Source organism: Callithrix jacchus, chromosome 10, assembly GCF_049354715.1.
Source record: "Callithrix jacchus isolate 240 chromosome 10, calJac240_pri, whole genome shotgun sequence".
Classification (NCBI taxonomy): Eukaryota; Metazoa; Chordata; class Mammalia; order Primates; family Cebidae; genus Callithrix; species Callithrix jacchus.
In genome coordinates, this window is record NC_133511.1 from 9,666,597 (window position 1) to 9,687,514 (window position 20,918).

Sequence of the window (20,918 nt, forward strand, 5' to 3'; positions counted from 1 at the left end):
CTGGCAATGTAAATTGATAACTTGTTTTCACAGGTGCAGGACAAAGGGCAGAACTAAAAGTCATCCCTCTGCTCACCTGAAACAAATATGTATCTGATTGCTTCCTTTGCCCTATTGTTTACATTACCTTATGTAAATATGCAGATTCTCTGGGCCAGACGAAGGATAAGTGTCTATTTGTGACTATTCATCTACTCCCCTGTTACATGTAAGTTGTGTACTCCATGAAAGGCTGAGCAAAGACTCAAAAAATTTAACCATTTGTCTTTTATCTATCCACACCTTTCAAACAGTTTCCTTCTCTTTCCCCCATGTCTGTTCTTTCCCCTTTAAATATCAAAGCCTTCAAAATCATCTTTGGAGAAAGGCACAGTCCTGTATCCTGAGCATACATTCTTAATTTTGGCAATAAACCTCCTAAAATGATTGAGACTCACCTCAGTCATTTTCATAGATTTACAAGTTCTATGTATTTTTTAAAATATATTCATCTTAACACTTTCTCTTTGATCTATTGTCTTAGTCAATTTGGGCTGCAATAACAATTGTACTGTAGACCATGTGACTTAAAGAAGAAACATTTAACTCTTAGAATTCTGGAAGCTAGAAGTCCAAGTTCAAGGTGCTGGCAGACCCCACGTCTGGTGAGGGCCACCTTCTGGTTTGCAGATGGCAGCCTTCTTGTGGTATTCTCCCATGCTGGAGAGCAGAAAGCAAAGCACAAGCTCTCTGCTGTCTCTTCTCCACCCTTATGACCTACTTACCTCCCAAAGGCCCCATCTCCAAACACAGTCACGTTGGTGATGAGGCTTCAATATACAAATCGGGGAAGGGGGCTCACCGACACTCAGTCCACAGTACTTCTGGGTCATGTGGAAGTGTGCTAGCTTCCAAGTACTTGAAGTCTCGCCTGTTATTTTTTTCTGTTACTGAGTTTTCATTCTGTTGTGGCCATAGAACATACTTTGTATGATTTCAATTATTTTAAATTTGTCAAGGCTTGTTCTATAATACAGAGTATGATCTATCTTTGTACCTGTTCTATGGGACCTATGGGCCCTTGCATAGAAAGTGTATTTACTGTGGTTGGGTGGAGTGTTCTATGAAAGTTAAGTTAGAGCCTGTTGGTTAACGATATCGTTGAGGTTTTCTATATCTTTATATTTTTGTTCATTCTTGCTAGCCATTATTTCTCCAGCCCTAGAAGTCCTAGAATCTCTGGCATAGAAGCAGGGAAGAGATAGTGAATATTCAGCTTCTTTTGTTGTTGTTGTTGAGACAGCGTCTCGCTCTATCACCCAGGCTTAAGTGCAATGGCACAATCTTTGATCACTGCAACCTCCGCCTCCCAGGTTCAAGTGATTCTCCTGCCTCAGCCTCCCAGGTAGCTGGATCTACAGGTGCATACCACCACATCTGGCTAATTTTTGTATTTTTGTAGCAATAGAATTTTGCTATGTTGGCCAGACTGGTATCGAACTCCTGACCTCAAGTGATCCACCCGCTTCAGCCTCCCAAAGTGCTCAGATTACAGGCACGAGCCATTGCGCCCTACTCAAGCTTCTAACTTCTTAAATTAGCTAATGATGCATATTTCAAAGACAAAAAGCCAGATCTTTTATTTCTCATTTGCAAGAGCCAAATTTCATCAAAAGGAGAAAAAATGCTTTTACAGATTTCAAAGAGCTAAGCCGTAGAGGATTTGAGTATAGAATGTTTAGTGTAAGATATCAAAAGACAGGATATGTGATATAATATGGATATTATATCCCACTAAACAAGATAAAACATTCCTCCCAGACATCAGGGAGGCAGGAAACAGAGGCAGACAGAGGTGAGTATCCAACCCCCAGAACTGAGACACTTAGTGAAAAATGTAAACCCCTCAGTAGGTTTGAGGATCTGAGGACAGAAGAGTATGTTTTAAACTAAGAAAAAAAGAGTCATGGAAAACGAGCTTGCTGTGTGCCATAGCCATCATAGAATAGATTCAGGGAAGCAGAAATGAAAGTATAGCATACTTAAGTAGAGAGCCTTAGTGTTCCTGGCTTCACAGTCAGCTCCTATCCAGCAGTTCCTGCAAGCGGTGGGGGGACAGAAAGCCAAGAAAGTGACAGAATGAGGAGGGCCCAGAATGCAAGGACCTGAAGATCAGACAGTATGGCTACACCTAAGGGGATCAGCAGCAGAAGCTGGTGCAGGTCAGAAGGATGAGCAGAGACTGGCAATACAAGCAGAAAACGACCAGGAGAATGAGATACTCAAGCAGAGGCGAATGCAGGACAGCTCACCACTCCTTCCAAGCTACTATATAAGCTTCCACTTGGACCCAGAAGCCATCATAAGTGGCACAGACAGGAGACAGGGAAATACTGCATAGAAGAGGATGGTTCCTCAGCAAAGACCCCACCTTCAAGCCTGGAAACCCACAGCCTTAAATGAGAACAGACATTTCTGTTTTTGTGACCAAAAGTTGCCTTTTAGCCCACCATCCCCCACCCACCCTGTACCCATATAAACCCCAAACCCCAGGCTCCACAAGCAGATGAACAGAAGAGCAGAAGAATGGAAGAACAGTGAAGCAGAAAGAAGAAAAGGAGCATCTGAATGTGGAGAGGAGATCAGCTGGGAACAAAGAGGAGATGGGACACTGCATGACCAAACTCCAGGGAAGATCATCTTCTTCATCCGCCTTCCAGCTCCCCATTCATCCTGCTGAGAGCTGCCTCCACCACTCAACAAAATCCCCGCATTCATCCTTCCAGTTTGTGTATGACCTGATCCTTCCTGCATACCAGACAAGGACCTAGGTACCAAGAGGGCCCTGAGCTGGTTAACCCATGTGCCATCCACAGACAGCAAGGCTAAAAGAGTGCACTGTAACACACACCCACTTGGGCTTTGGAAGCTGCAGGATAGCCCTCGTGGATGCTGCCCGGGGCCTCGGCCCAGGGGTGCTCGCTCTGACTCCTGTACCCACCCATCTGCATGCTCCCCCTCCTGTAAGGAGTTGGAGCATGCACGGTGGCCAAACAGACAAGCCACACCCCTGTTGCATGTCCTGCTAGGGGAATCAGGGAACTCTCCTGTTTCATCAACAGTAAAGTAGCACCAAAAGGAGGAGGGGAACAACCAGGAGAGTGGGGCAAAGAGTCAGAGGAGCCCTTGAGAGAAAAGAACACCTCTGACAACCTGATTTTTGAATCAACAAAATTTAAGTTCTGGGTAATTACACCAAAAGGCTAAACCCTAAACCAGAAGAAAATCAAAGTGACAAAATTAATTTGTTTGTTGTTTGTTTACTTGATTGTATTTCTTTTTTTCCTCTCACCATCCTTAAAATAGGGGCTATTTGAGTTCAACTACAGAGGGGTTAAAAAACAGAATCCCATGTTTACACGTGTGAGGTTTGCAGGGTATTTAAGTACCCTGCTTAAAGTTTTGGTCCTGGAAGGGGCTTTGAAGGCATCTAATTCACATTGTATTGAGAGGAAATAGATGAAGAAATGGAAAGCAATTATCTCAGGACCACAAAGCCAGTCACTGAAAGGGCCAGTACAAGATTGCACATTTCCAAGGCACCCAGACAAGCAAGCATTCAAAATCAAGAGCCACTTTCACCCATAGTCACTGATGATGGAAAACACGGGCTTCAACAGATGTCGCTGCTTCAGATGTAGAAGCACCCACAAAACTCTTGTATCACAGGAGCGAACCCACCAGCCACCAGTGACTGCATGAGGCCTGTCCCCCAGGTCTTCGCTCTCAACAGGAATTCCCTTTGCCGTAGCTTTCAGCTTTCCGCAGTGCCAGCAGTCGTGACTGGTTGTGGCATCTCTCACAAAGCACATTGGATGTTGTTTTAAAGTCCCATGGTCAGAGCTAAAAATAGGACTATGCTGTATCATCTGATGTTTTCAGATCATCAGCCACACCACTCCCCTCCTTTCTGAAACCAACAGAGGTAAGTGGATTTTAAAATTTTGTTCTTTGAACAGCTCAATTTAGAGAACAATAGAGTCCCTCATTTCATGGGCTACTGAAAACCTGGAACTAAAGAGTGTGGCCCACTGGGACATGACTGTGCACACTGTTTAGGCTGAATGAGTGCTTATGTATGTTACAGAACAGGCTGCCTTTTGGGTGTCATCTCACATTTGGCTTCATTTTACTTCTCTCTAGTCATATGCCTTTGCCCTGACTTCTATGCCTATTTTTACATTTTATTTTACAGAAATGATATATTTTTGTAATGCAGCTTCCAAAAAAGATAAGAATATTAAGCAATGTGCTTATACTCATCAGCTTCAGTCAAACTTCGATTCACCCATCTTCAAATTATTTGCTCAGATTATATCTACAAGGCAAAACGAAAATAAATAAGGAAAAAACCCTGCTGCTGAGGATTAAAAGCACCTTTTACATAATCACTAATGGATTTTGCAGACTGGCTGTGAACATGGCTGACAGCATCAAATAGATATGTCAGTGGTAAATTTTTGCCGTGTCCATGTGAATATAACCTCAATTTAAGATCATAATAAAACTTGAAACAGTGAAGCAAGAGTGAGATTTAACCTCCTTAAGATGAGGGAGTACATCTTCCTTTAAGAAGTATTTCAAACATGTTTACATAGACACTTACCCAGGCAAAGCAGCCTTAATAACTGTGTTTTAAAGTGCAATACATTAATATGCTACCTACTCTACAAAAACAAGAACCTTAAGAAGCAAAATAATAATCATCAGTTGAAATATGAATAGTTACCTGAAAACCTATAGCAATCCAAAGCCAAATTCAAGATGAACAAATTTAAGACGTCCAAAATTTAAGTTGAGACAGCGCTTTCCTCTTGGGAAACAACAAAATAAATACAAGTTCCCCTCCCTTCATGTCACACATACAATTTAGGGGGGCTCATTTGGACAGTATTTGTACTAAGATACATAACGTCATCTAGAATGTAAGTCAGAATACCCAGCTATTTTGTGATTTCTGTTCTTTCTTTTGTGATTATTCACTTCAAAATTACAAGTTCCAATTCATTTTTAGATTTCAAATAATCTACACTTCATCTGTTTTTATAATGCCTATATTCCTTGGCTTTTTCTAAACAAGGAATTGAATAGGTATCCTAGCAAGAAAGGTCGTGGGGAAGATTGCAAGCATTATACTATGCTTTGTTGAGTGGGTTCAGAATAGTTTATAATATATTATCATAAAAACAAATTGACATCAATAGCATAATTGCTGCATGAATAATCTTAGAACAAGTGAGACCTTTCAAGGCTTTTTTATTGTCAGCAATCATTATGCTCACCACATAAAACCAATGCCTTCTGGGAATTTTTTAAATAAGACTCAGCTTTCTCTGGTTTGTATTTCTCGGTGTCAACATAAGATATCTAAAAGATGAAAGAAGCTGTTCTGGCTGTAGGGATAATAGTGTATGTGGCCATGGGTGATTTAGGGAAAAAGTTGCACATGGAGCGAGATGTCAGTGAGCAAGTTCTCATTACCATCATAATCTTTGGCGCCAAAATGTAATAACTCTTTCTGCCTGTCAATGCCAAAGAGCACTTGAACATTAATTAAAAGCCCTAATGGTACTGGATGAAAGAGATCATGTTAACTCAACTTTACATATGAGATACAGAGTCACAGAGATTGAGAAAATGACCCGGGCAGATTTTTTTAATGATTCATAATGCCACAATATGTCGATGGCGAGAGGGAAATCGGCACAGACTCCCACAGCTACTGCTGTTCTCATCATTGCCTTGTATGGAACAGAAGCCTGGTAACTAGGGCTTCTGATTTCTACACATGTTCTCACTCCCTCTCCTGCCCTGCATTCCCTCAGCACTAATGACTTCTGTATTCATTGGCAATCGATGATTGAGAAAATAAAAAGCTGTCTTCAATTCCTTTAGGGCAGAAAACCGTTCTTAATTTTCTCTGAATTTCCCTATATTTCTCTGGCTCTGTTTCATGAAATGTGCAAACGAAGAGGTCCTGGGTTGAGCAAACTTAAAGGGCCTTCTTTACTCCAAAAATTCTCAGAGCCTTAACTATACTGGTGTATATTGCAGAGCTCAAAAGAAAGAAATCTTTCTTGCAGATTTATGTGACCACAAAATTTCCATTTCATGGATGTGGTAGGCAGAATAATGGTCTCCTAAGCTGTCCATTTTGTAATCCCTGGAATTTTACAAGGCAAAGGGGAAGTACAGTAGCAAATGGAATTAAGGTTGCTAATCAGCTGATCTTAAAATAGTGACGTTATCCTGGATTGTCTGTGTGAACCCAAGATAATCACAAAGGTCCTGAAAACTAGAACTGGAAGGCAGAAGACAGTGTCAGCAATGTAGCATGAGAAGCACGTGACCATTCACTGCTGAGAAATGTGGGAAGCTGCAGAACTGGAAAAGAGACACATTCTCCCCTCCAACCACCAGAAGGAATGCAGCATGGCTGACACTTTGATTTTAACCCATTGAGACCCCTTTCAGATTTTTATCTCCAGCACTATAAGATAATAAATTTGTGTTGTATTAAGCCACCAAGTTTGTTATAATTTATGACAGCAGCCATAAGAAACTAATATAGTGGGACCCATTAATGTCCTACTAATACCTTCCAGAATTACAGCTCTGTTACAATTTTTTAGGGAAACGCTATTCTACCTGGAACAGGGGCCCACATCAGACTGTCCATCAATAAACATTATAGACTGAATAATTCACTTTTGCTTCATGAAAATTGTTAGTACTAGGTCGTTAAGCCAGCCCATCTGTTAGCCTATTTCACAACCATTTCTACCAGCCATTTTGAATCATGAAGCAAAAATTCATTTACTTTAAATGAGACTAAAATAAACAGTACGGAATAAATTCAGTGCATCTCAAACCGATGTGCATGCAAACCACCTGGAGAATCCTCTTAAAATGCAGATTCTGATTCTATAGCTCTGGCCTGAGAACTGAGAGTGTGCATTTCTAACAAGCTACCAGGTGACGCCAATGCTGGTGAGCTGTGAACCAAACTTTAAATGGCAAAGAACAAAAGAGGACAACCCCTGTCAGACACTCTTCCCTGCCATGGAAACCTTTCTGTTCTCCCAGGCGGAATCAGGCAAATCCTCCTGGCTCTGTTTTTAAGACCAATACTGATCCCAAGCAGAAGATAGTCAAGCAATTTTAGCTTAATACTTAGAAGACTCAACTTCTAGCTAATACAGTATATTTTTAAATTATAAAATAAATATATTCTCATGAAAGACAATTTATAAAATAGAAGAAGGAGTAATTTTAATCATCCGCAGTGTCTGCACCCAAAGATATGCCTTATTAACATTTTAAGGCCTTTCCTTCAAGACTTTTTTCTCTACAGAGATTCTATTTTACATATTTGACATCATATTATATATCTCATTTTTTAATCCAGCATCATATGACTTTTGATCTAACAGTGGTTACAGATTGAATTATTAGTCTCAATTCTTCACTCCCCTCTGACAGAATTCTATATCCACACTCTTGCCACTCCGGGGAAGTGTCCTAATCCTTCTCCCTTCTAATAGACATATGCCTTTACTGTCACCAGGTTGGCAAGCAGGGAGTTATTCCCAACACCTTGATTTTGGGATTAATTAAGTGACTTACACTAGCCTAAGGGTTAATAGTGGACAAATATTTTTTAATGTAGGTTTTATTATTTAGATATGGCAAAAAGCCGATAGATAAGGAGACAGTACCACTGGAAAGATAGTTTGTTACACTCACAGACACCAAGACAAAAGGGCATGCCAAGCCATACTGTGGGGTCACAGGGGGAAGCACCAGGCTCAGCCAGGGGCAGAGGGAGCAGGGAGAAGATCTTTACTGCGGTTTCTGTGGGGAAAATAACGGGCGAGGCAGGGCGAGCAGGTTTAGAATTGGCCACTTAGAATAATTTCAGTGGACTCTCTGCTACAGTTGTCCAGTATTCAGTCCCGGAGTACAGGCCCGGAAGCTAAGAGTTCATCGAAGGAGGTGGTGGGGAGGGTGTGAGGCAGGTCTGCATAGGAAAAGCGCATTCTCAGGCCAGTAGTCTGCTATCTCTAGGAATTAGCTAACCCTGGGAGAGGTGGTCCCTCCAGGGTCAGCAAGGCCCCAAGATGACAAAGCATCAACAAACACAGAATAGAAATACGTGAGTGATGAGCGCAACCTGACGCAAACAAGCGCTTGGAATGTGCTAATGTGGTCGGGCTTGTTCTCTTTGCAGTGATTGTCTGCAGTGAGAAAAGCTCGTGCAGCCAGGGTTACAGAACAGCCACACAGAGAGCAGGCCTGGACCCGACTCAAGGTCAGGAGCTAAGCCCAGCTGACGCCCAGCCAGCAGCCCGCATAAGGCAGAAACTAATGCTTATTGCTGCCTGCCTCCGAGATTCTGTGGTTGTTTGTTACAGAGCATTATGGTGGCAAAGCTGAATATGTTGGAAGTGGGGTGCTGCCATAACCAATCCCAAAATATGTGCCATCAGCTTTAGGAATGGAAATTAGACAGGAAGGGTATTGTTCTAAAAGCCTGAAAAAAATGTTGGTCCGCGTTATATAGTAGTGAAAGTAGAGCATTTGTTATAACTGTTACTTTCTTTTTTTGAGACGGAGTTTCGCTCTTGTTACCCAGGCTGGAGTGCAATGGTGCGATCTCGGCTCACCGCAACCTCCGCCTCCTGGGTTCAGGCAATTCTCCTGCCTCAGCCTCCCGAGTAGCTGGGATTACAGGCACGCGCCACCATGCCCAGCTAATTTTTTGTATTTTTCGTAGAGACGGGGTTTCACCATGTTGACCAGGATGGTCTCGATCTCTTGACCTTGTGATCCACCCGCCTCGGCCTCCCAAAATGCTGGGATTATAGGTGTGAGCCACCGCACCCGGCCCAACTGTTACTTTCAATAAACCAAAAGACAGACAATGGACCTGATAAAGTTGGGATGATAAACAAACAAGTTTCAATTCACAGTGCTGGTAAGATAAGTGGGTTGCTGAATTGCATTTGAAAGCTATGATAAGAGATGGATTTTGTGATGGTTGATATTGAGTGTCAACCTGATTGGATTGAAGGATGCACAGTATTGTTCTTGTGTCTGTCTGTAAGGGTGTTGCCAAAGGAGACTGACAATTGAGTTAGTGGACTGGGAGAGGCTGACCCACTCCCCACCTGGGTGGTCACCATCTAATCAGCTGCTAACATGGCTAGAATAAAGCAGCCAGAAGTTGGAAGCATTTGACTCGCTGAGTCATCCCGCCTTTATCTTTCTTCCACACTGGATGCTTCCTGCCTTCAAATATCAGACTCCAAGTTATTCAGCTTTTGGACTCTTGGACTTATACCAGTGGGTTGCCATGGGCTATCAGGCCTTCGGCCACAGACTCAGGCTGCACTGTCGGCTTTCCTGCTTTTGAGGTTTTGGGACTCAGACTGGTTTTCTGCTCCTCAGCTTGCACGTGGCCTATTGTGGGACTTCACCTTGTGATCGTGTGAGTCAATACTCCTTAATAAACGGCCCTTCATATATACATCTATCCTCTTAGTTCTGTCCCTCTAGAGAACCCTGACTAATACAGATTTTGGTACCAGGAGCAGTTCTAGAGGAAGAGAATTTTAAAGATGGATTTCTTTAGTTGGTTTTGGGGTTTCTGGAGTTGGCTGCTTAAAATGATTAGACCCAAAAATGCTAAGGACTCTACTTCTAATAGTATGGAGAAAACTGATGGTCCTTTGAGTGAACTGTTTAGAGAGTTATGCAGAATAAATGCATTCGACACTCCTGATTCATCACTCATGAGAAGCAAGGAGTTTAGTGACTCTGTACGTAATACCTTTGACCACATGTGAAGAATCAGGGAATATAATGAAGCTGATGAGTTGCTCATCGGACGAATTGATGAAGGAAGATGAGCTCAAGGATTCTAAATCCTGACTCCAGAAACACACTGAGCCTCAAGCCTTCTAAGATTGCTCCAAGCCTTATCTCCTGTAGACAAAGGGCCAAAATTGCAGAAAATCAGGCACAAGCTCTTATGATGAGAATGGCTGACCTGCAAGGAAAGGTGCATGCTCAGTCTCTCCAGGTGTCTATTGTTAAAGTGAGAGCATTGATTGGAAAAGAATAAGGTCCTGCAACTTGGAGTGGGGATGTGTAGGAGGGCCTTCATGACGCTGGGGACACTGAGCCTGTAAACTCTGAGGAGTCATTTTTGCCAGAGGAAACAGCCTCCCCACCCCCAGTGGTGGCAACATCCCCTCCCCCACCACCATGACCATCAGCCTCTCCACCTTTGTCTGAGGAGATGAACCCTGCACTGACTGAGCCAGCCGTCATGGCCTCAGACAGTGACGAGACAAGATAATGCGGGTTCTTCTCAGGACCCAACCCCGACACCCCTTTGTGCTTCTAGACCTATAACTAGACTCAAGTCCCAGAAGTCCCCTAGAGATGAGGCTCAGAGTAGGACCTATGAGAAGGTGCACTACATTCCAAAAGAACTGCTGGAGTTTCTAATTGATATAAGCAGAAATCTGGAGAATAGGCAAGGGAATGAACATTAAGGTTATGGGATAATGGTGGAAGGAACACAGAGTTGGATCAGCCTGAACTCACTGATATGGGTCCACTAAGCAGGGATCCTTCATTTAATGCTGCAGCTTGGGGAGTTTAAAAAGGTTCTAATAGTTTATTTGTTTTGTTAGCTGAAATACAAATTAAAAGATGGCCCACTGTGAGCAAGCTGGAAATGCCTGATCTCCCTGGGTTTGAATGTAGAGGAAGCGATCCAAAGGCTTAGGGAGGTTGGAATGCTAGAGTGAATTAGTCACTTTAGACCTACTCATTCCAGCTGGGAGGGTCCAGAAGACATACCCCTCACTAATACTTTGCAAAATAGATTTATCAGGGGAAAAACCTATATCCTTGAAGAGCGTTGTGATTGCTCTTCTCTGTCTGCCAGATCTTACAGTGGGAACCACAGTCACTCAATTAGAAAATGTAAATGCAATGAGAATAATTGGATCTCAAGGTGGCAGTGGCCAAGTGGCAGCACTCAACCATCAAAAGCAAGGTAGGCATAGTTACCGTAATGCACAGCAGAGGCAAAGCAGCAATCAGAATAGTCTGAATCAAGTAGAGCTCAGGCATTGGCTAATGAATCACAATGTTCCTAGAAGCGCAATTGATAGGAAGCCTGCTACACTCCTACTTGATTTGTAAAGCAGAAAACTTCCAGGTCAAGTGGACAAGACTAATTTGAATTATTAAAAAAGAGAATCATGGCCCTTCAATCAATTTCAGACTTGAGACAGTTTACAGACCCAGAACCCTTTAAATGAAGGAGAGGCCAGTTCCCTTGAGAAAGGACCACACTACACTACCAACAGTTTGTGCTGTTAATCTTTCTCCCATCCTTCCCCAAGGAGACCTCCAGCCTTTTGCCAGAGTAACTATGTACTAGGGAAAGGGGTGATCAGACTTTTGGGGTACTAATGGAACCTGGCTCTGAGCTGATGTTGATTCCAGGGGACCCAAAACGTCATTGTTGTCCGCCAGTTAAAGTATGGGCTTTGGAGGTCAGATAATTAATGTTGTTTTAACTGAGGCCCAACTTACAGTGAGTTCAGTGGGCCCTAGACTCATCCTGTTGTCACTTCCCCAGTGCCACAATGCATAATTGGCATAGACATACTTAGCAACTGGCAGAACTCCACATTGGCTCCATGACTGGTCGGGTGAGGGCCATTATGGTGGAAAAACCAAATGGAAGTGATTAGAGTTGCCTCTACCTAGAAAAATAGTAAATCAAAAACAATATCACATCCCTGGAGGAAGTGCAGAGATTAGCGCCACCATAAAGGACTTGCAAGATGTATGGGAAGTGATTCCGATTCCCACCACGTCCTCGTTCAACTCTCTCATCTGGCCTGTGCAGAAGACATGGGTCTTGGAGAATGGCAGCGGATTATCGTAAGCTTAACCTAGTAGAGACTCCAATTGCAGCTTCTACACCCGATGTGGTCTCATTGCTTGAACAGAGTAACACATCTCCTGGTACCTGGTATGCAGTCACTGATTTGGGAAATGCCTTTTGCTCCATTCCTGTCCTTAAGGCCAACCAGAAGCAATTTGCCTTCATCTGGCAAGACCAGCAATACACTTTCTCTGTCATATCTCAGAGGTATATCAACTCTCCAGCTTTGTGTCATAATTTGTTCACAGAGACCTTGATCACCTTTCTTTTCCACAGAATATCACGCTGGCCCATTACATTGATGACATTATGCTGATTGGATCCAGTGGATGAGAAGCAGCAAACACATTGGACTTATTGGTAAGACATTTGCATGCCACAGGATGGGAAATAAATCCAACTAAAATTCAGAGACTTTCTACCTCAGTAAAATTTCTAGAGGTCCAGCAGTGTAGGGCCTATATCTTTATATATATCTTTATATCCTTCTAAGGTGAAGGATAAGTTGTGCATTTGACCTTGTCTACAACCAAGAAAGAGGGACAACACCTAGCAGGTCTTTTTGGATTCTGGAGGCAAAACATTCCTCGTCTGGAATGTTACTCTGGCCCATTTATCAAATGACCCAAAGGCTGCTGGTTTTGAGTGGGGTCCAGAACAGGAGAAGGCTCTGCCACAGGTCCAGGCTGCTGTGCAAGTGTTTTGCCACTCGGGTCATATGACCCAGCAGATCCAATGTGTTTGAGATGTCAGTAGCAGATAGGGATGCTCTTTGAAGCCTTTGACTGGCCCCCACATATGAATCACAGCAGAGGCCTCGAGGATTTTGGAGCAAGGCCCTGCCATCTTCCACAGGTAACTACTCTTCTTTTGAGAGACAGCTCTCAGCCTGTTACTGGGTTTTGGTGAAAACTGAACGTTTGAATATGGGTCATTAAGTCATCATGCGACATGAACTGCCTATCATGAACTGGGTACTTTCTAACCCATCTGGCCATACCGTGGGTCACGCACAGCAGCAGCATTCCATCATCGAATGAAATGGAAGTGGTATATATGTGATTGGGCTAGAGCAGGTCCTGAGGGCACAAGTCAGTTACATGAGGAAGTGGTTCAAGTGCCCATGGTCTCCACTTTGCCACCCTGCCTTCTTTTCCCCTACCTGCAATGATGACCTCATGGGGAGTTCCCTAAGAACGCTTAGTTTCCCTATGTGTCCCCTAAGAACACTTCCTTTGATAAAGGAAGTGAAGACTAGGGCCGGATTTACAGATGGCTCTGCACAATAGGCAGCCTCCACCTGGAGTGGATAGCTTACAGCACTACAGTGCCTTTCTAAGATCTCCCTGCAGGACAGCAGTGAAGGGAAAGCTTCCCAGCGGGCAGGACTTCGAGCAGTGCACCTGGTTGTGTGCTTTGCTTGGAAGGAAAAATGTCCAGATGTGTGATTATATACAAATTCTTGGTCTGTAGCCAATGGTTTGGCTGAATGGTCAGGGAATTGGAAGAAACATGATTGAAAAATTGGGGACAAAGACATTTGGGGAAAAGGTTTGTGGATGGACCACTCTGAGTGCTAAAAAAAAAAACTGTGAAACTGTGTCTCCTGTGAATGTTCGGTGACCTCAGCAGTGGAGGATTTTAATAATCAAGTGGATAGGATGACTCATTCTGTGGACACCACTCAGCCTCTTTCTTTAGCCAACCCTGTCATCACCCAATAGGCACATGAAAAATGTGGCCATGGTGGCAGGGGTGGAGGTTATGCATGGGCTCAGCAAAACAGACTTCCACTCGCCACGGCTGTCCTGGCTACAGCCACCACTGAGCGCCCAATTTCCAGCAGCAGAGACCAACACTGAGCTCTCAATATGGCACCATTTCTCAGGGTGATCAGCCAGCTACTTGGTGCCAGGTTGTGACCTCAATCACATCAGGGTCACCACCTGAGACACTGATACACCTGCAGAGGTCTGTTCTGCAGGCCCTGACTCAATGACGGATGAATAAATGAGAGGATGGACAGGGGGTCTTGGTCAATTGGCTGCATTTCATGCTCTGAAAGCAGTCAATGACCATCCCTAACCCACTGGAATTACTGAAATAGGTGTGAGAGTGCCTTGATAAATAATCCGTCCTTGAGTCAGGGTCTGTAAGACAGACCTTTACAGGTGGTGATCAACATCTGTCTCATAATATGAAGGTTGTGAGTTCAATCCTCATACGGTGCACCACCTGTGACCTTGGTCACTTTGGGGTCACCGCCTGTGACCTTGGTCACTTTGAGGTCACCACCTGAAATGTCTATCACCACCTGCAGAGATCTGTCCTGTAGACCCTGACTCAACAACGGATGAATAAATGTACTCTCACACCTAGTTCAGTGATTCAAGTGGGCTAGGGATGGTCATCAGCTGTTGTCAGAGGGTAAAATGCAACCAATCCATCAAGACCCCCTGTCCATCCTCACATTTATTCAGTATAAATTTCATTACAGAGGTTCTAAGTCAACATGTTTGTGGATAATTAACATGATTAAAAGAGTGGTTCTACGAAAGATAAAAAGCTTTAGGTTCCCGGCCCAGAGTAAAAACTATTAATGGGTAATTCCCCTTTGATCTCCCCCTGAATGGACCATCCAGCACAAAGTTTACATGAGTCAACATTTAGAGTAGAGACAAAGTGATGTGGGGTAAACAGACTTAACTGGGAAAGTCTTTTATCATCCCTGTCTTTTCCCTCACATAATGGACTTTTGACCTTCCAAAAGGTTTGAGACTAACCTATAACTTTCCCTAATATTTCTCTAATATTTTGCCAGCCACCCCGAATGAATCTCAACAGTTGATTATATCAGACCTCTTCCATCATGGAAAGGGCAATGGTTTGTTCTCACCAGAAAAGATACTTATTCCAGATATGGGTGTGCCTATCCCGCACACAATGCTTCTGCCAAGACTACCATCTGTGGACTCACAGAATGCCTTATCCACCATCATGGTATTCCACACACATTGCCTCTGACCAAGGCATTCACTTTACAGCTAAAGAAGTGCAGGAGTGGGTTTATGCTCATGGAATTCACTGGTCTTACCACGTTCCCCATCATCCTGAAGCAGCCAGATTGATAGGACAGTGGAGTGGTCTTTTGAAGTCACAATGACACCACCAACTAGGTGACAGTATTTTGCAGAGCTGAGGCAAAGTTCTCCAGAGGGTTGTGTATGCCCTGAATCAGCATCCAATATATGGTACTGTTTCTCCCAGAGCCAGTATACCTGGGTCCAGGAATCAAGGGATGGAAGTGGAAGTGGCACCACTCACCATCACCCCTAGTAACCCACTAGCAAAATTTTTGCTTACTGTTCCTGCAATACTATGTTCTGCTGGCCTAGAGGTCTTAGTTCCGGAGAAAGGAATGCTGCCACTAGGAGACACAACAATGATTCCATTCAACTAGAAATTAAGATGTCACCTGGACACTTTGGGCTCCTCCTACCTTTAAGTCAACAGGGTAAGAAGGGAGTTACAGTGTTGGCTGGGGTGACTGACCCAGTCTGTCAAGATGAAAACAGTCTATACAGGAGATCCCTTAAGGCATCTCTTAGTATTACCATACCCTGTGATTAAGGTCAGTGGAAAACTACAACAACCCAAACCAGGCAAGACTTCAGATGACCCAGACCCTTCAGGAATGAAGGTCTGGGTCACTCCACCAGGTAAAAATTCATGACCCACTGAAGTGCTCACTGAAGGCAAAGGGAATACAAAATGGGTAATAGAAAAAGACAGTCATCAATACCAGCTATGACCACACAACCAGTTGCAGAAATGAGAACTGTAATTGTCATGAGGATTTCCTCCTTATTTTGTTAAGAGCATGTTTGTGCATGTATACATTTGTACTAAGAAAATATCTTCACTTTTATTTCCTTTCTCCTTCATCATGTGACATAAGATTTATTGACTTTATATCAGGATTTAAGTGTTGTTAACTTTATGTAATAGCATTTAGGTTAATGATTAATGCACTTCCTGTTTGTATAGAGAATAGCTGTATTAAGTTAGGCATAATTATGACCTTATTATTGATTGTCTTATTTGAAGATTATGTATGGGTTCATGTTGATAGGGATTCAAGTTGACAAAGGGTGGACTTGTGATGGTTAATATTGAATGTCAACTTGATTGGATTGAAGGATGCAAAGTGTCATTCCTGGGTGTGTCTGTGAGGGTGTTTCCAAAGGAGATTAACATTTGAGTCAGTGGACTGGGAAAGGCTGACCCGCTCTCAATCTTGGTGGTACGGAACCATCTAATCAGCCTCCAGCATGGCTAGAATAAAGCAGCTAGAAGAAGTTGGAAGACTTCACTCGCTGGGTCTTCTGGCCTTTATCTTTCTTCTGGGCTGAATGCCTCCTGCCCTCAAATATCAGACTCCAAGTTATTCAGCTTTTGGACTCTGAGACTTACACCAGTGATTCGCCAGAGGCGGAGGGGCCTTCAGCCACAGACTGAAGGCTGCACTGTCGGCTGCCCTACTTCCGAGGTTTTAGGGCTCAGACTGGCTTCCTTGCTCCTCAGCTTGCACGTGGCCTATTGTGGGACTTTGCCTTGTGTTTGTGTGAGTCAATACTCCTTAATAAATGCCCCTTCATACATACATCTATCCTATTAGTTCTCTCCCTCTAGAGAACCCTGACTAATACAGGTTTCAAGGAAAGCATGGCTACCTTGCAATGGAAAGGAGAGTAAATAAACACGGCCCAGAAATCCTGTATTTACAGAGAATAAAAAATAACCCTATGTCGAGAAAATTTCTATTAGCATGGACTAAAAGTGATGAGTTTTTGAGATAGAAAACTGTCCCCAGCCTCCTCCTACCCCAGCGTTCTTCAGGGAGGGTGCAGGCTGAGAGGGTGGCTCAGTCACCAGATAGGGCATATTCTCCAATGGCCTCTTTAGAAGTGACCAAGGGGGATTTTGGCAAAGGACTTCCCAAAGAGTGGAGCCAAAAACCACAGAGAAATAATGAACTGAGATTTGGGAAGCTATGCCCAGGGAGCAGTAATGAGGGTCTAAGCCAATAAGAATATTCCCTTCTCCCAAGGTAGGGGAATGTGGCAACATTCATTGACCAGGATTTCACAGTGGCTATAGACATGACCTCTATGTGCACCTCACTCTTTTCATATGAAAATGATGCCAGCAGGGGAGGAGATCTGAAAGGATCTTGGGATGGACGTGAGCACCTTTGGGAGGGATGTGGCGAAAGGTAATGGAAAGCAGACTGGGGTTGATTGAATTCTTGGTGCCAGTTCTTTTTTCCCTCATAAGAGAATTAGAAATAACACATTCTTGCCATCTTCTCATAACAAGCAGGGGGTATTTTCCACCCCTCACGTTAGGCTGGGCCATGTGACTACCTTTGGCCAATCAGAAGTTGTCAGACATTGAGCAAGCAGATGCTTACAATGTGCTGTGTGGTTGCACTCACCCTCCTGCCCACTACGAGAATCCCATGAGAAGAGCTCCCTCAGGTAGCAGACACCCTGTCAACCTGGGCTCCAGAAGGAACACCATGCAACATACCTGAGCCGGGACCTGCAACCTGCAGCCAAGGCCAGTTCGCCTGAAGCCAAAAGCAGAGTCTCATGCCAGATAACCTGCAAACATACGCAAAAGAAGTAAATGTTTGTTGTTTTCTGCCACGCAGATTTAATGTTTGTTATGTGGCTTTATTGAGGCAATAGCAGACTATGATATGTATTTTCCCATGTCTTTTCATATTCTTTAAATAGCACTCTTGTAAATATATTGATTCCATTGAAAAATTTCACTTAGTTCACTATTTTCTGATTCTGAAATACCAGGTTTTTTTCTGAATTTATTTTTGACCTCTATTTTTTGCTTCTTATAACAATGCTGTTAATAAGACATGAATGCATGTTTTCCATACTTTGATTTGTTTTCATAGGGTTAAAACTAGATAATAACATCTACTTCACTGGGCTGTTGTGATGATTGAAAGACTTAAAATAATTAAGTGCTGAGCATATCATCTTTCATGTAACCAGCATTCAGTAATGACTGTTATTGTTTTTTGTTGTAGAGTTCCAAAAGTTGGACAAACAATTTAAAGCTCTTAAAATGAAGTGTAAAACTATTTTCCAAAAGTTATATCACTTTATACGGCTAACGGCATCATATGAGTTTTAGCACACCTTCAAACAACTCCATTATTTTAACTTTAGCTATTTTGAGAGTTGAGAACTAATGTCTTGCTGATATTTTATTTTTTATTTGTTTTTTTTTTTTTTTTGAGACGGAGTTTCGCTCTTGTTACCCAGGCTGGAGTGCAATGGCACGATCTCGGCTCACTGCAACCTCCGCCTCCTGGGTTCAGGCAATTCTCCTGCCTCAGCCTCCTGAGTAGCTGGGATTACAGGCACGCACCACCATGCCCAGCTAATTTTTGTATTTTTAGTAGAGATGGGGTTTCACCATGTTGACCAGGATGGTCTTGATCTCTTGACCTAGTGATCCACCCGCCTCGGCCTCCCAAAGTGCTGGGATTACAGGCTTGAGCCACCGCGCCCGGCCCGATATTTTAATTTTTATAGTTTTTATTACAAGTGAGATGGAAATTCTTATAAATTGTCTAACCATTTATATTTTCTCTTCTGCAAATTACCAGTTAACATGTCCATTTATCATGTTCCTTTCCATCCAGTCATGATGTTGGTCTTCCTCTGACCTGATAGACTTACCTGATGCCAAAGACCTGATTGATTTTCATGCTGTTCAATATAATAGTCACCTGTGGCAACTGGGCACTTGAAGTGTTTCTAATGCCACAAGTTGATATGATAATATTTTTTATATAGTGAGTGCAATGAAATATATTATTATAATTTATTGTATATGTTTCTTTTTACTTTTTAAAATATAGATACTAGACAATTTGAAACTACTTATTTCTATTGGACAGAGCTGCTTAGACCTTTAAATATCACTTGCTCTGAAATCCTCCTTTGTCAAAACTCCCATTGCCCACACCCTCATGTTGGCTTCTCCTACTATTACATGGTCTCTCACCTGCAATCTGTCGTCATACCTTCTAGACAATGCTGCGTTGAAGCCAATCCCTCTCCTCCAAGTCCCTGCTGCATTTCATTCTTCAAGTCTCACCTCCTCCTAATTCAGTCTCATCCCCCTGTGATTAATCCTCCCGTGTCTAGCAACACATCTCAATTAGGTTCTATCACAGACTCCTGAATGAAATGGCAAATCTGATAAGGATGTTTAAATCCTATAATGTGTGTTAAATAAATTATCCTCACTGCTATCTACATGTGTATATTCTATTTCTAGCAATGAAACATATGGCTTTTTAAATGCTGAGTTTTTTTTATTTGAAAATGCCATCAAAAGATCACAAACATACAAAGCTAATAAACAATTGCATATGTTTTTCAAATTCCCCTGCCTCTGCCCACACCTTCAAACGTAACCGCTGTGAATCTCAAACCACATTTGGTGAAGACAGCCAAAGGTTATGCCTGTAGCCACGAATGCTCAGAAGTTCCCTAACACCAACTCCACCTGACCAAAATGTCACAGACATTTACTCATAATTCCTGGGGTTTTTGAGTCTAGAAGGCAGCATGGGTATGGGTTAACTTACCTGGCCACAGCAGAATTTGTAAAAGCCCTTTATGAAGGATTCAAGAGAAAGAAATCTGTAATGCTGATGCAAAGTAGAATTCTTAATGTATTGAAAGGGATTATCATGTGTAACGTGGGAATTCAACCTTGTCTGTTTGATCCACAGCTCTTTTTTTCTTGCCTGAATTCATAATCGTGAAGCTCATTTGCCTTAGGGAAGTATCTGCAGCACATCTTTAATGCCAGACCAGCTCCTTCCTCTGTTCTTGCCCCTTTCCAGAAAGCGACTTCCCACCTCCCCCGACATCCCCACGGCTGCCCAGGAATTAAAAGCAATTTGAATATGTAATCATGTGGAATAATAAACACAAGTGTACTCTCTGGGGTGCTCGCTGGCTGCTACTGTCTCCTTGCAACTACTTTCCCAAGTGCCTTAGAGAGATGCTGAGAACACCATGTTGACGGTTAACCTTTTAACAGTTTTGCCATTTTCTGTTCACCCTGGCTACAAGCCCAGCTCTAAAGGAGGCACAGGAAGTGGGGTGAAGGAAGGGTTTCCTTCCTTCTGAGACTCACTGGAGACACGTTCTGCATAGCCTGAGGAAGAGAGTTGGGCAGGCTTTGAATAGTGTATTTTTAAAACATTCATTATTCTGACAATGGAGTTTTGTGAAACCAGCTTTTATTCCTTTTATGCAAGTTAATAGAGATTTTTCAAAACACATTACCATACCAGGAAGTAAATAACTATTGCCTTGTTTTATGAATATAAGAAATTTCTGTCAAAATGCCTAAATATTTTGATTTATTTAAAAGTAGATGAGCTGATGTGTAGGTATTTATAACATCAAAGTACTATTCTGATTGAATCAGTTTCAAAAATGCAACATAAAAGGTAGAGCATTCATCTTAAATAGCAATTTAGAAGTGGTTGCTTTGGGTATTCTGTGGCTTTCAGAATCTGATTATTTTGATACTGATACTGATGTTTTGATGCAAACACTAGAGTGATCAATTTGGTGGATGCGAGGGAAGGACCTCGCTCTGTATCTAATACTCCTTACTAAAATGTAAAAGTACCCATTGTACCTCTTGGATATATGAGAATAATGAACAGTACCAGTAAATATCTGAATTGCAATCAGTGTTGTTTCACCTGTATTGTCTCATTGCATCTTCAAAGCATGTGTCTGGGAGACAGATATTATTAGTATTAATCACTGATCTTGCTGAGATT

At 42.7% G+C, this 20,918-nt stretch overlaps 1 protein-coding gene across 22 annotated transcripts in view; it reads left to right on the plus strand.

The window, feature by feature from the left end:
• The first annotated feature begins 3,890 nt into the window (after nt 1–3,890).
• Nucleotides 3,891–20,918, plus strand: part of LOC108593711 (uncharacterized) — a 33,163-nt gene continuing 16,135 nt past the window's right edge. For 6 of the 22 annotated variants that reach the window (XR_013523015.1, XR_008474961.2, XR_013523016.1 and 3 more), the window contains exons 1-2: nt 3,891–3,964; nt 12,290–12,373. Coding sequence is in view for 4 of the 22 variants with exons in the window: in XM_078339401.1 (XP_078195527.1) it covers nt 12,343–12,373 (31 nt within the window). In the remaining 18 variants the exon portion in view is untranslated. The other 16 variants (XR_013523026.1, XR_013523017.1, XR_013523023.1 and 13 more) reach the window with 13 other exon arrangements.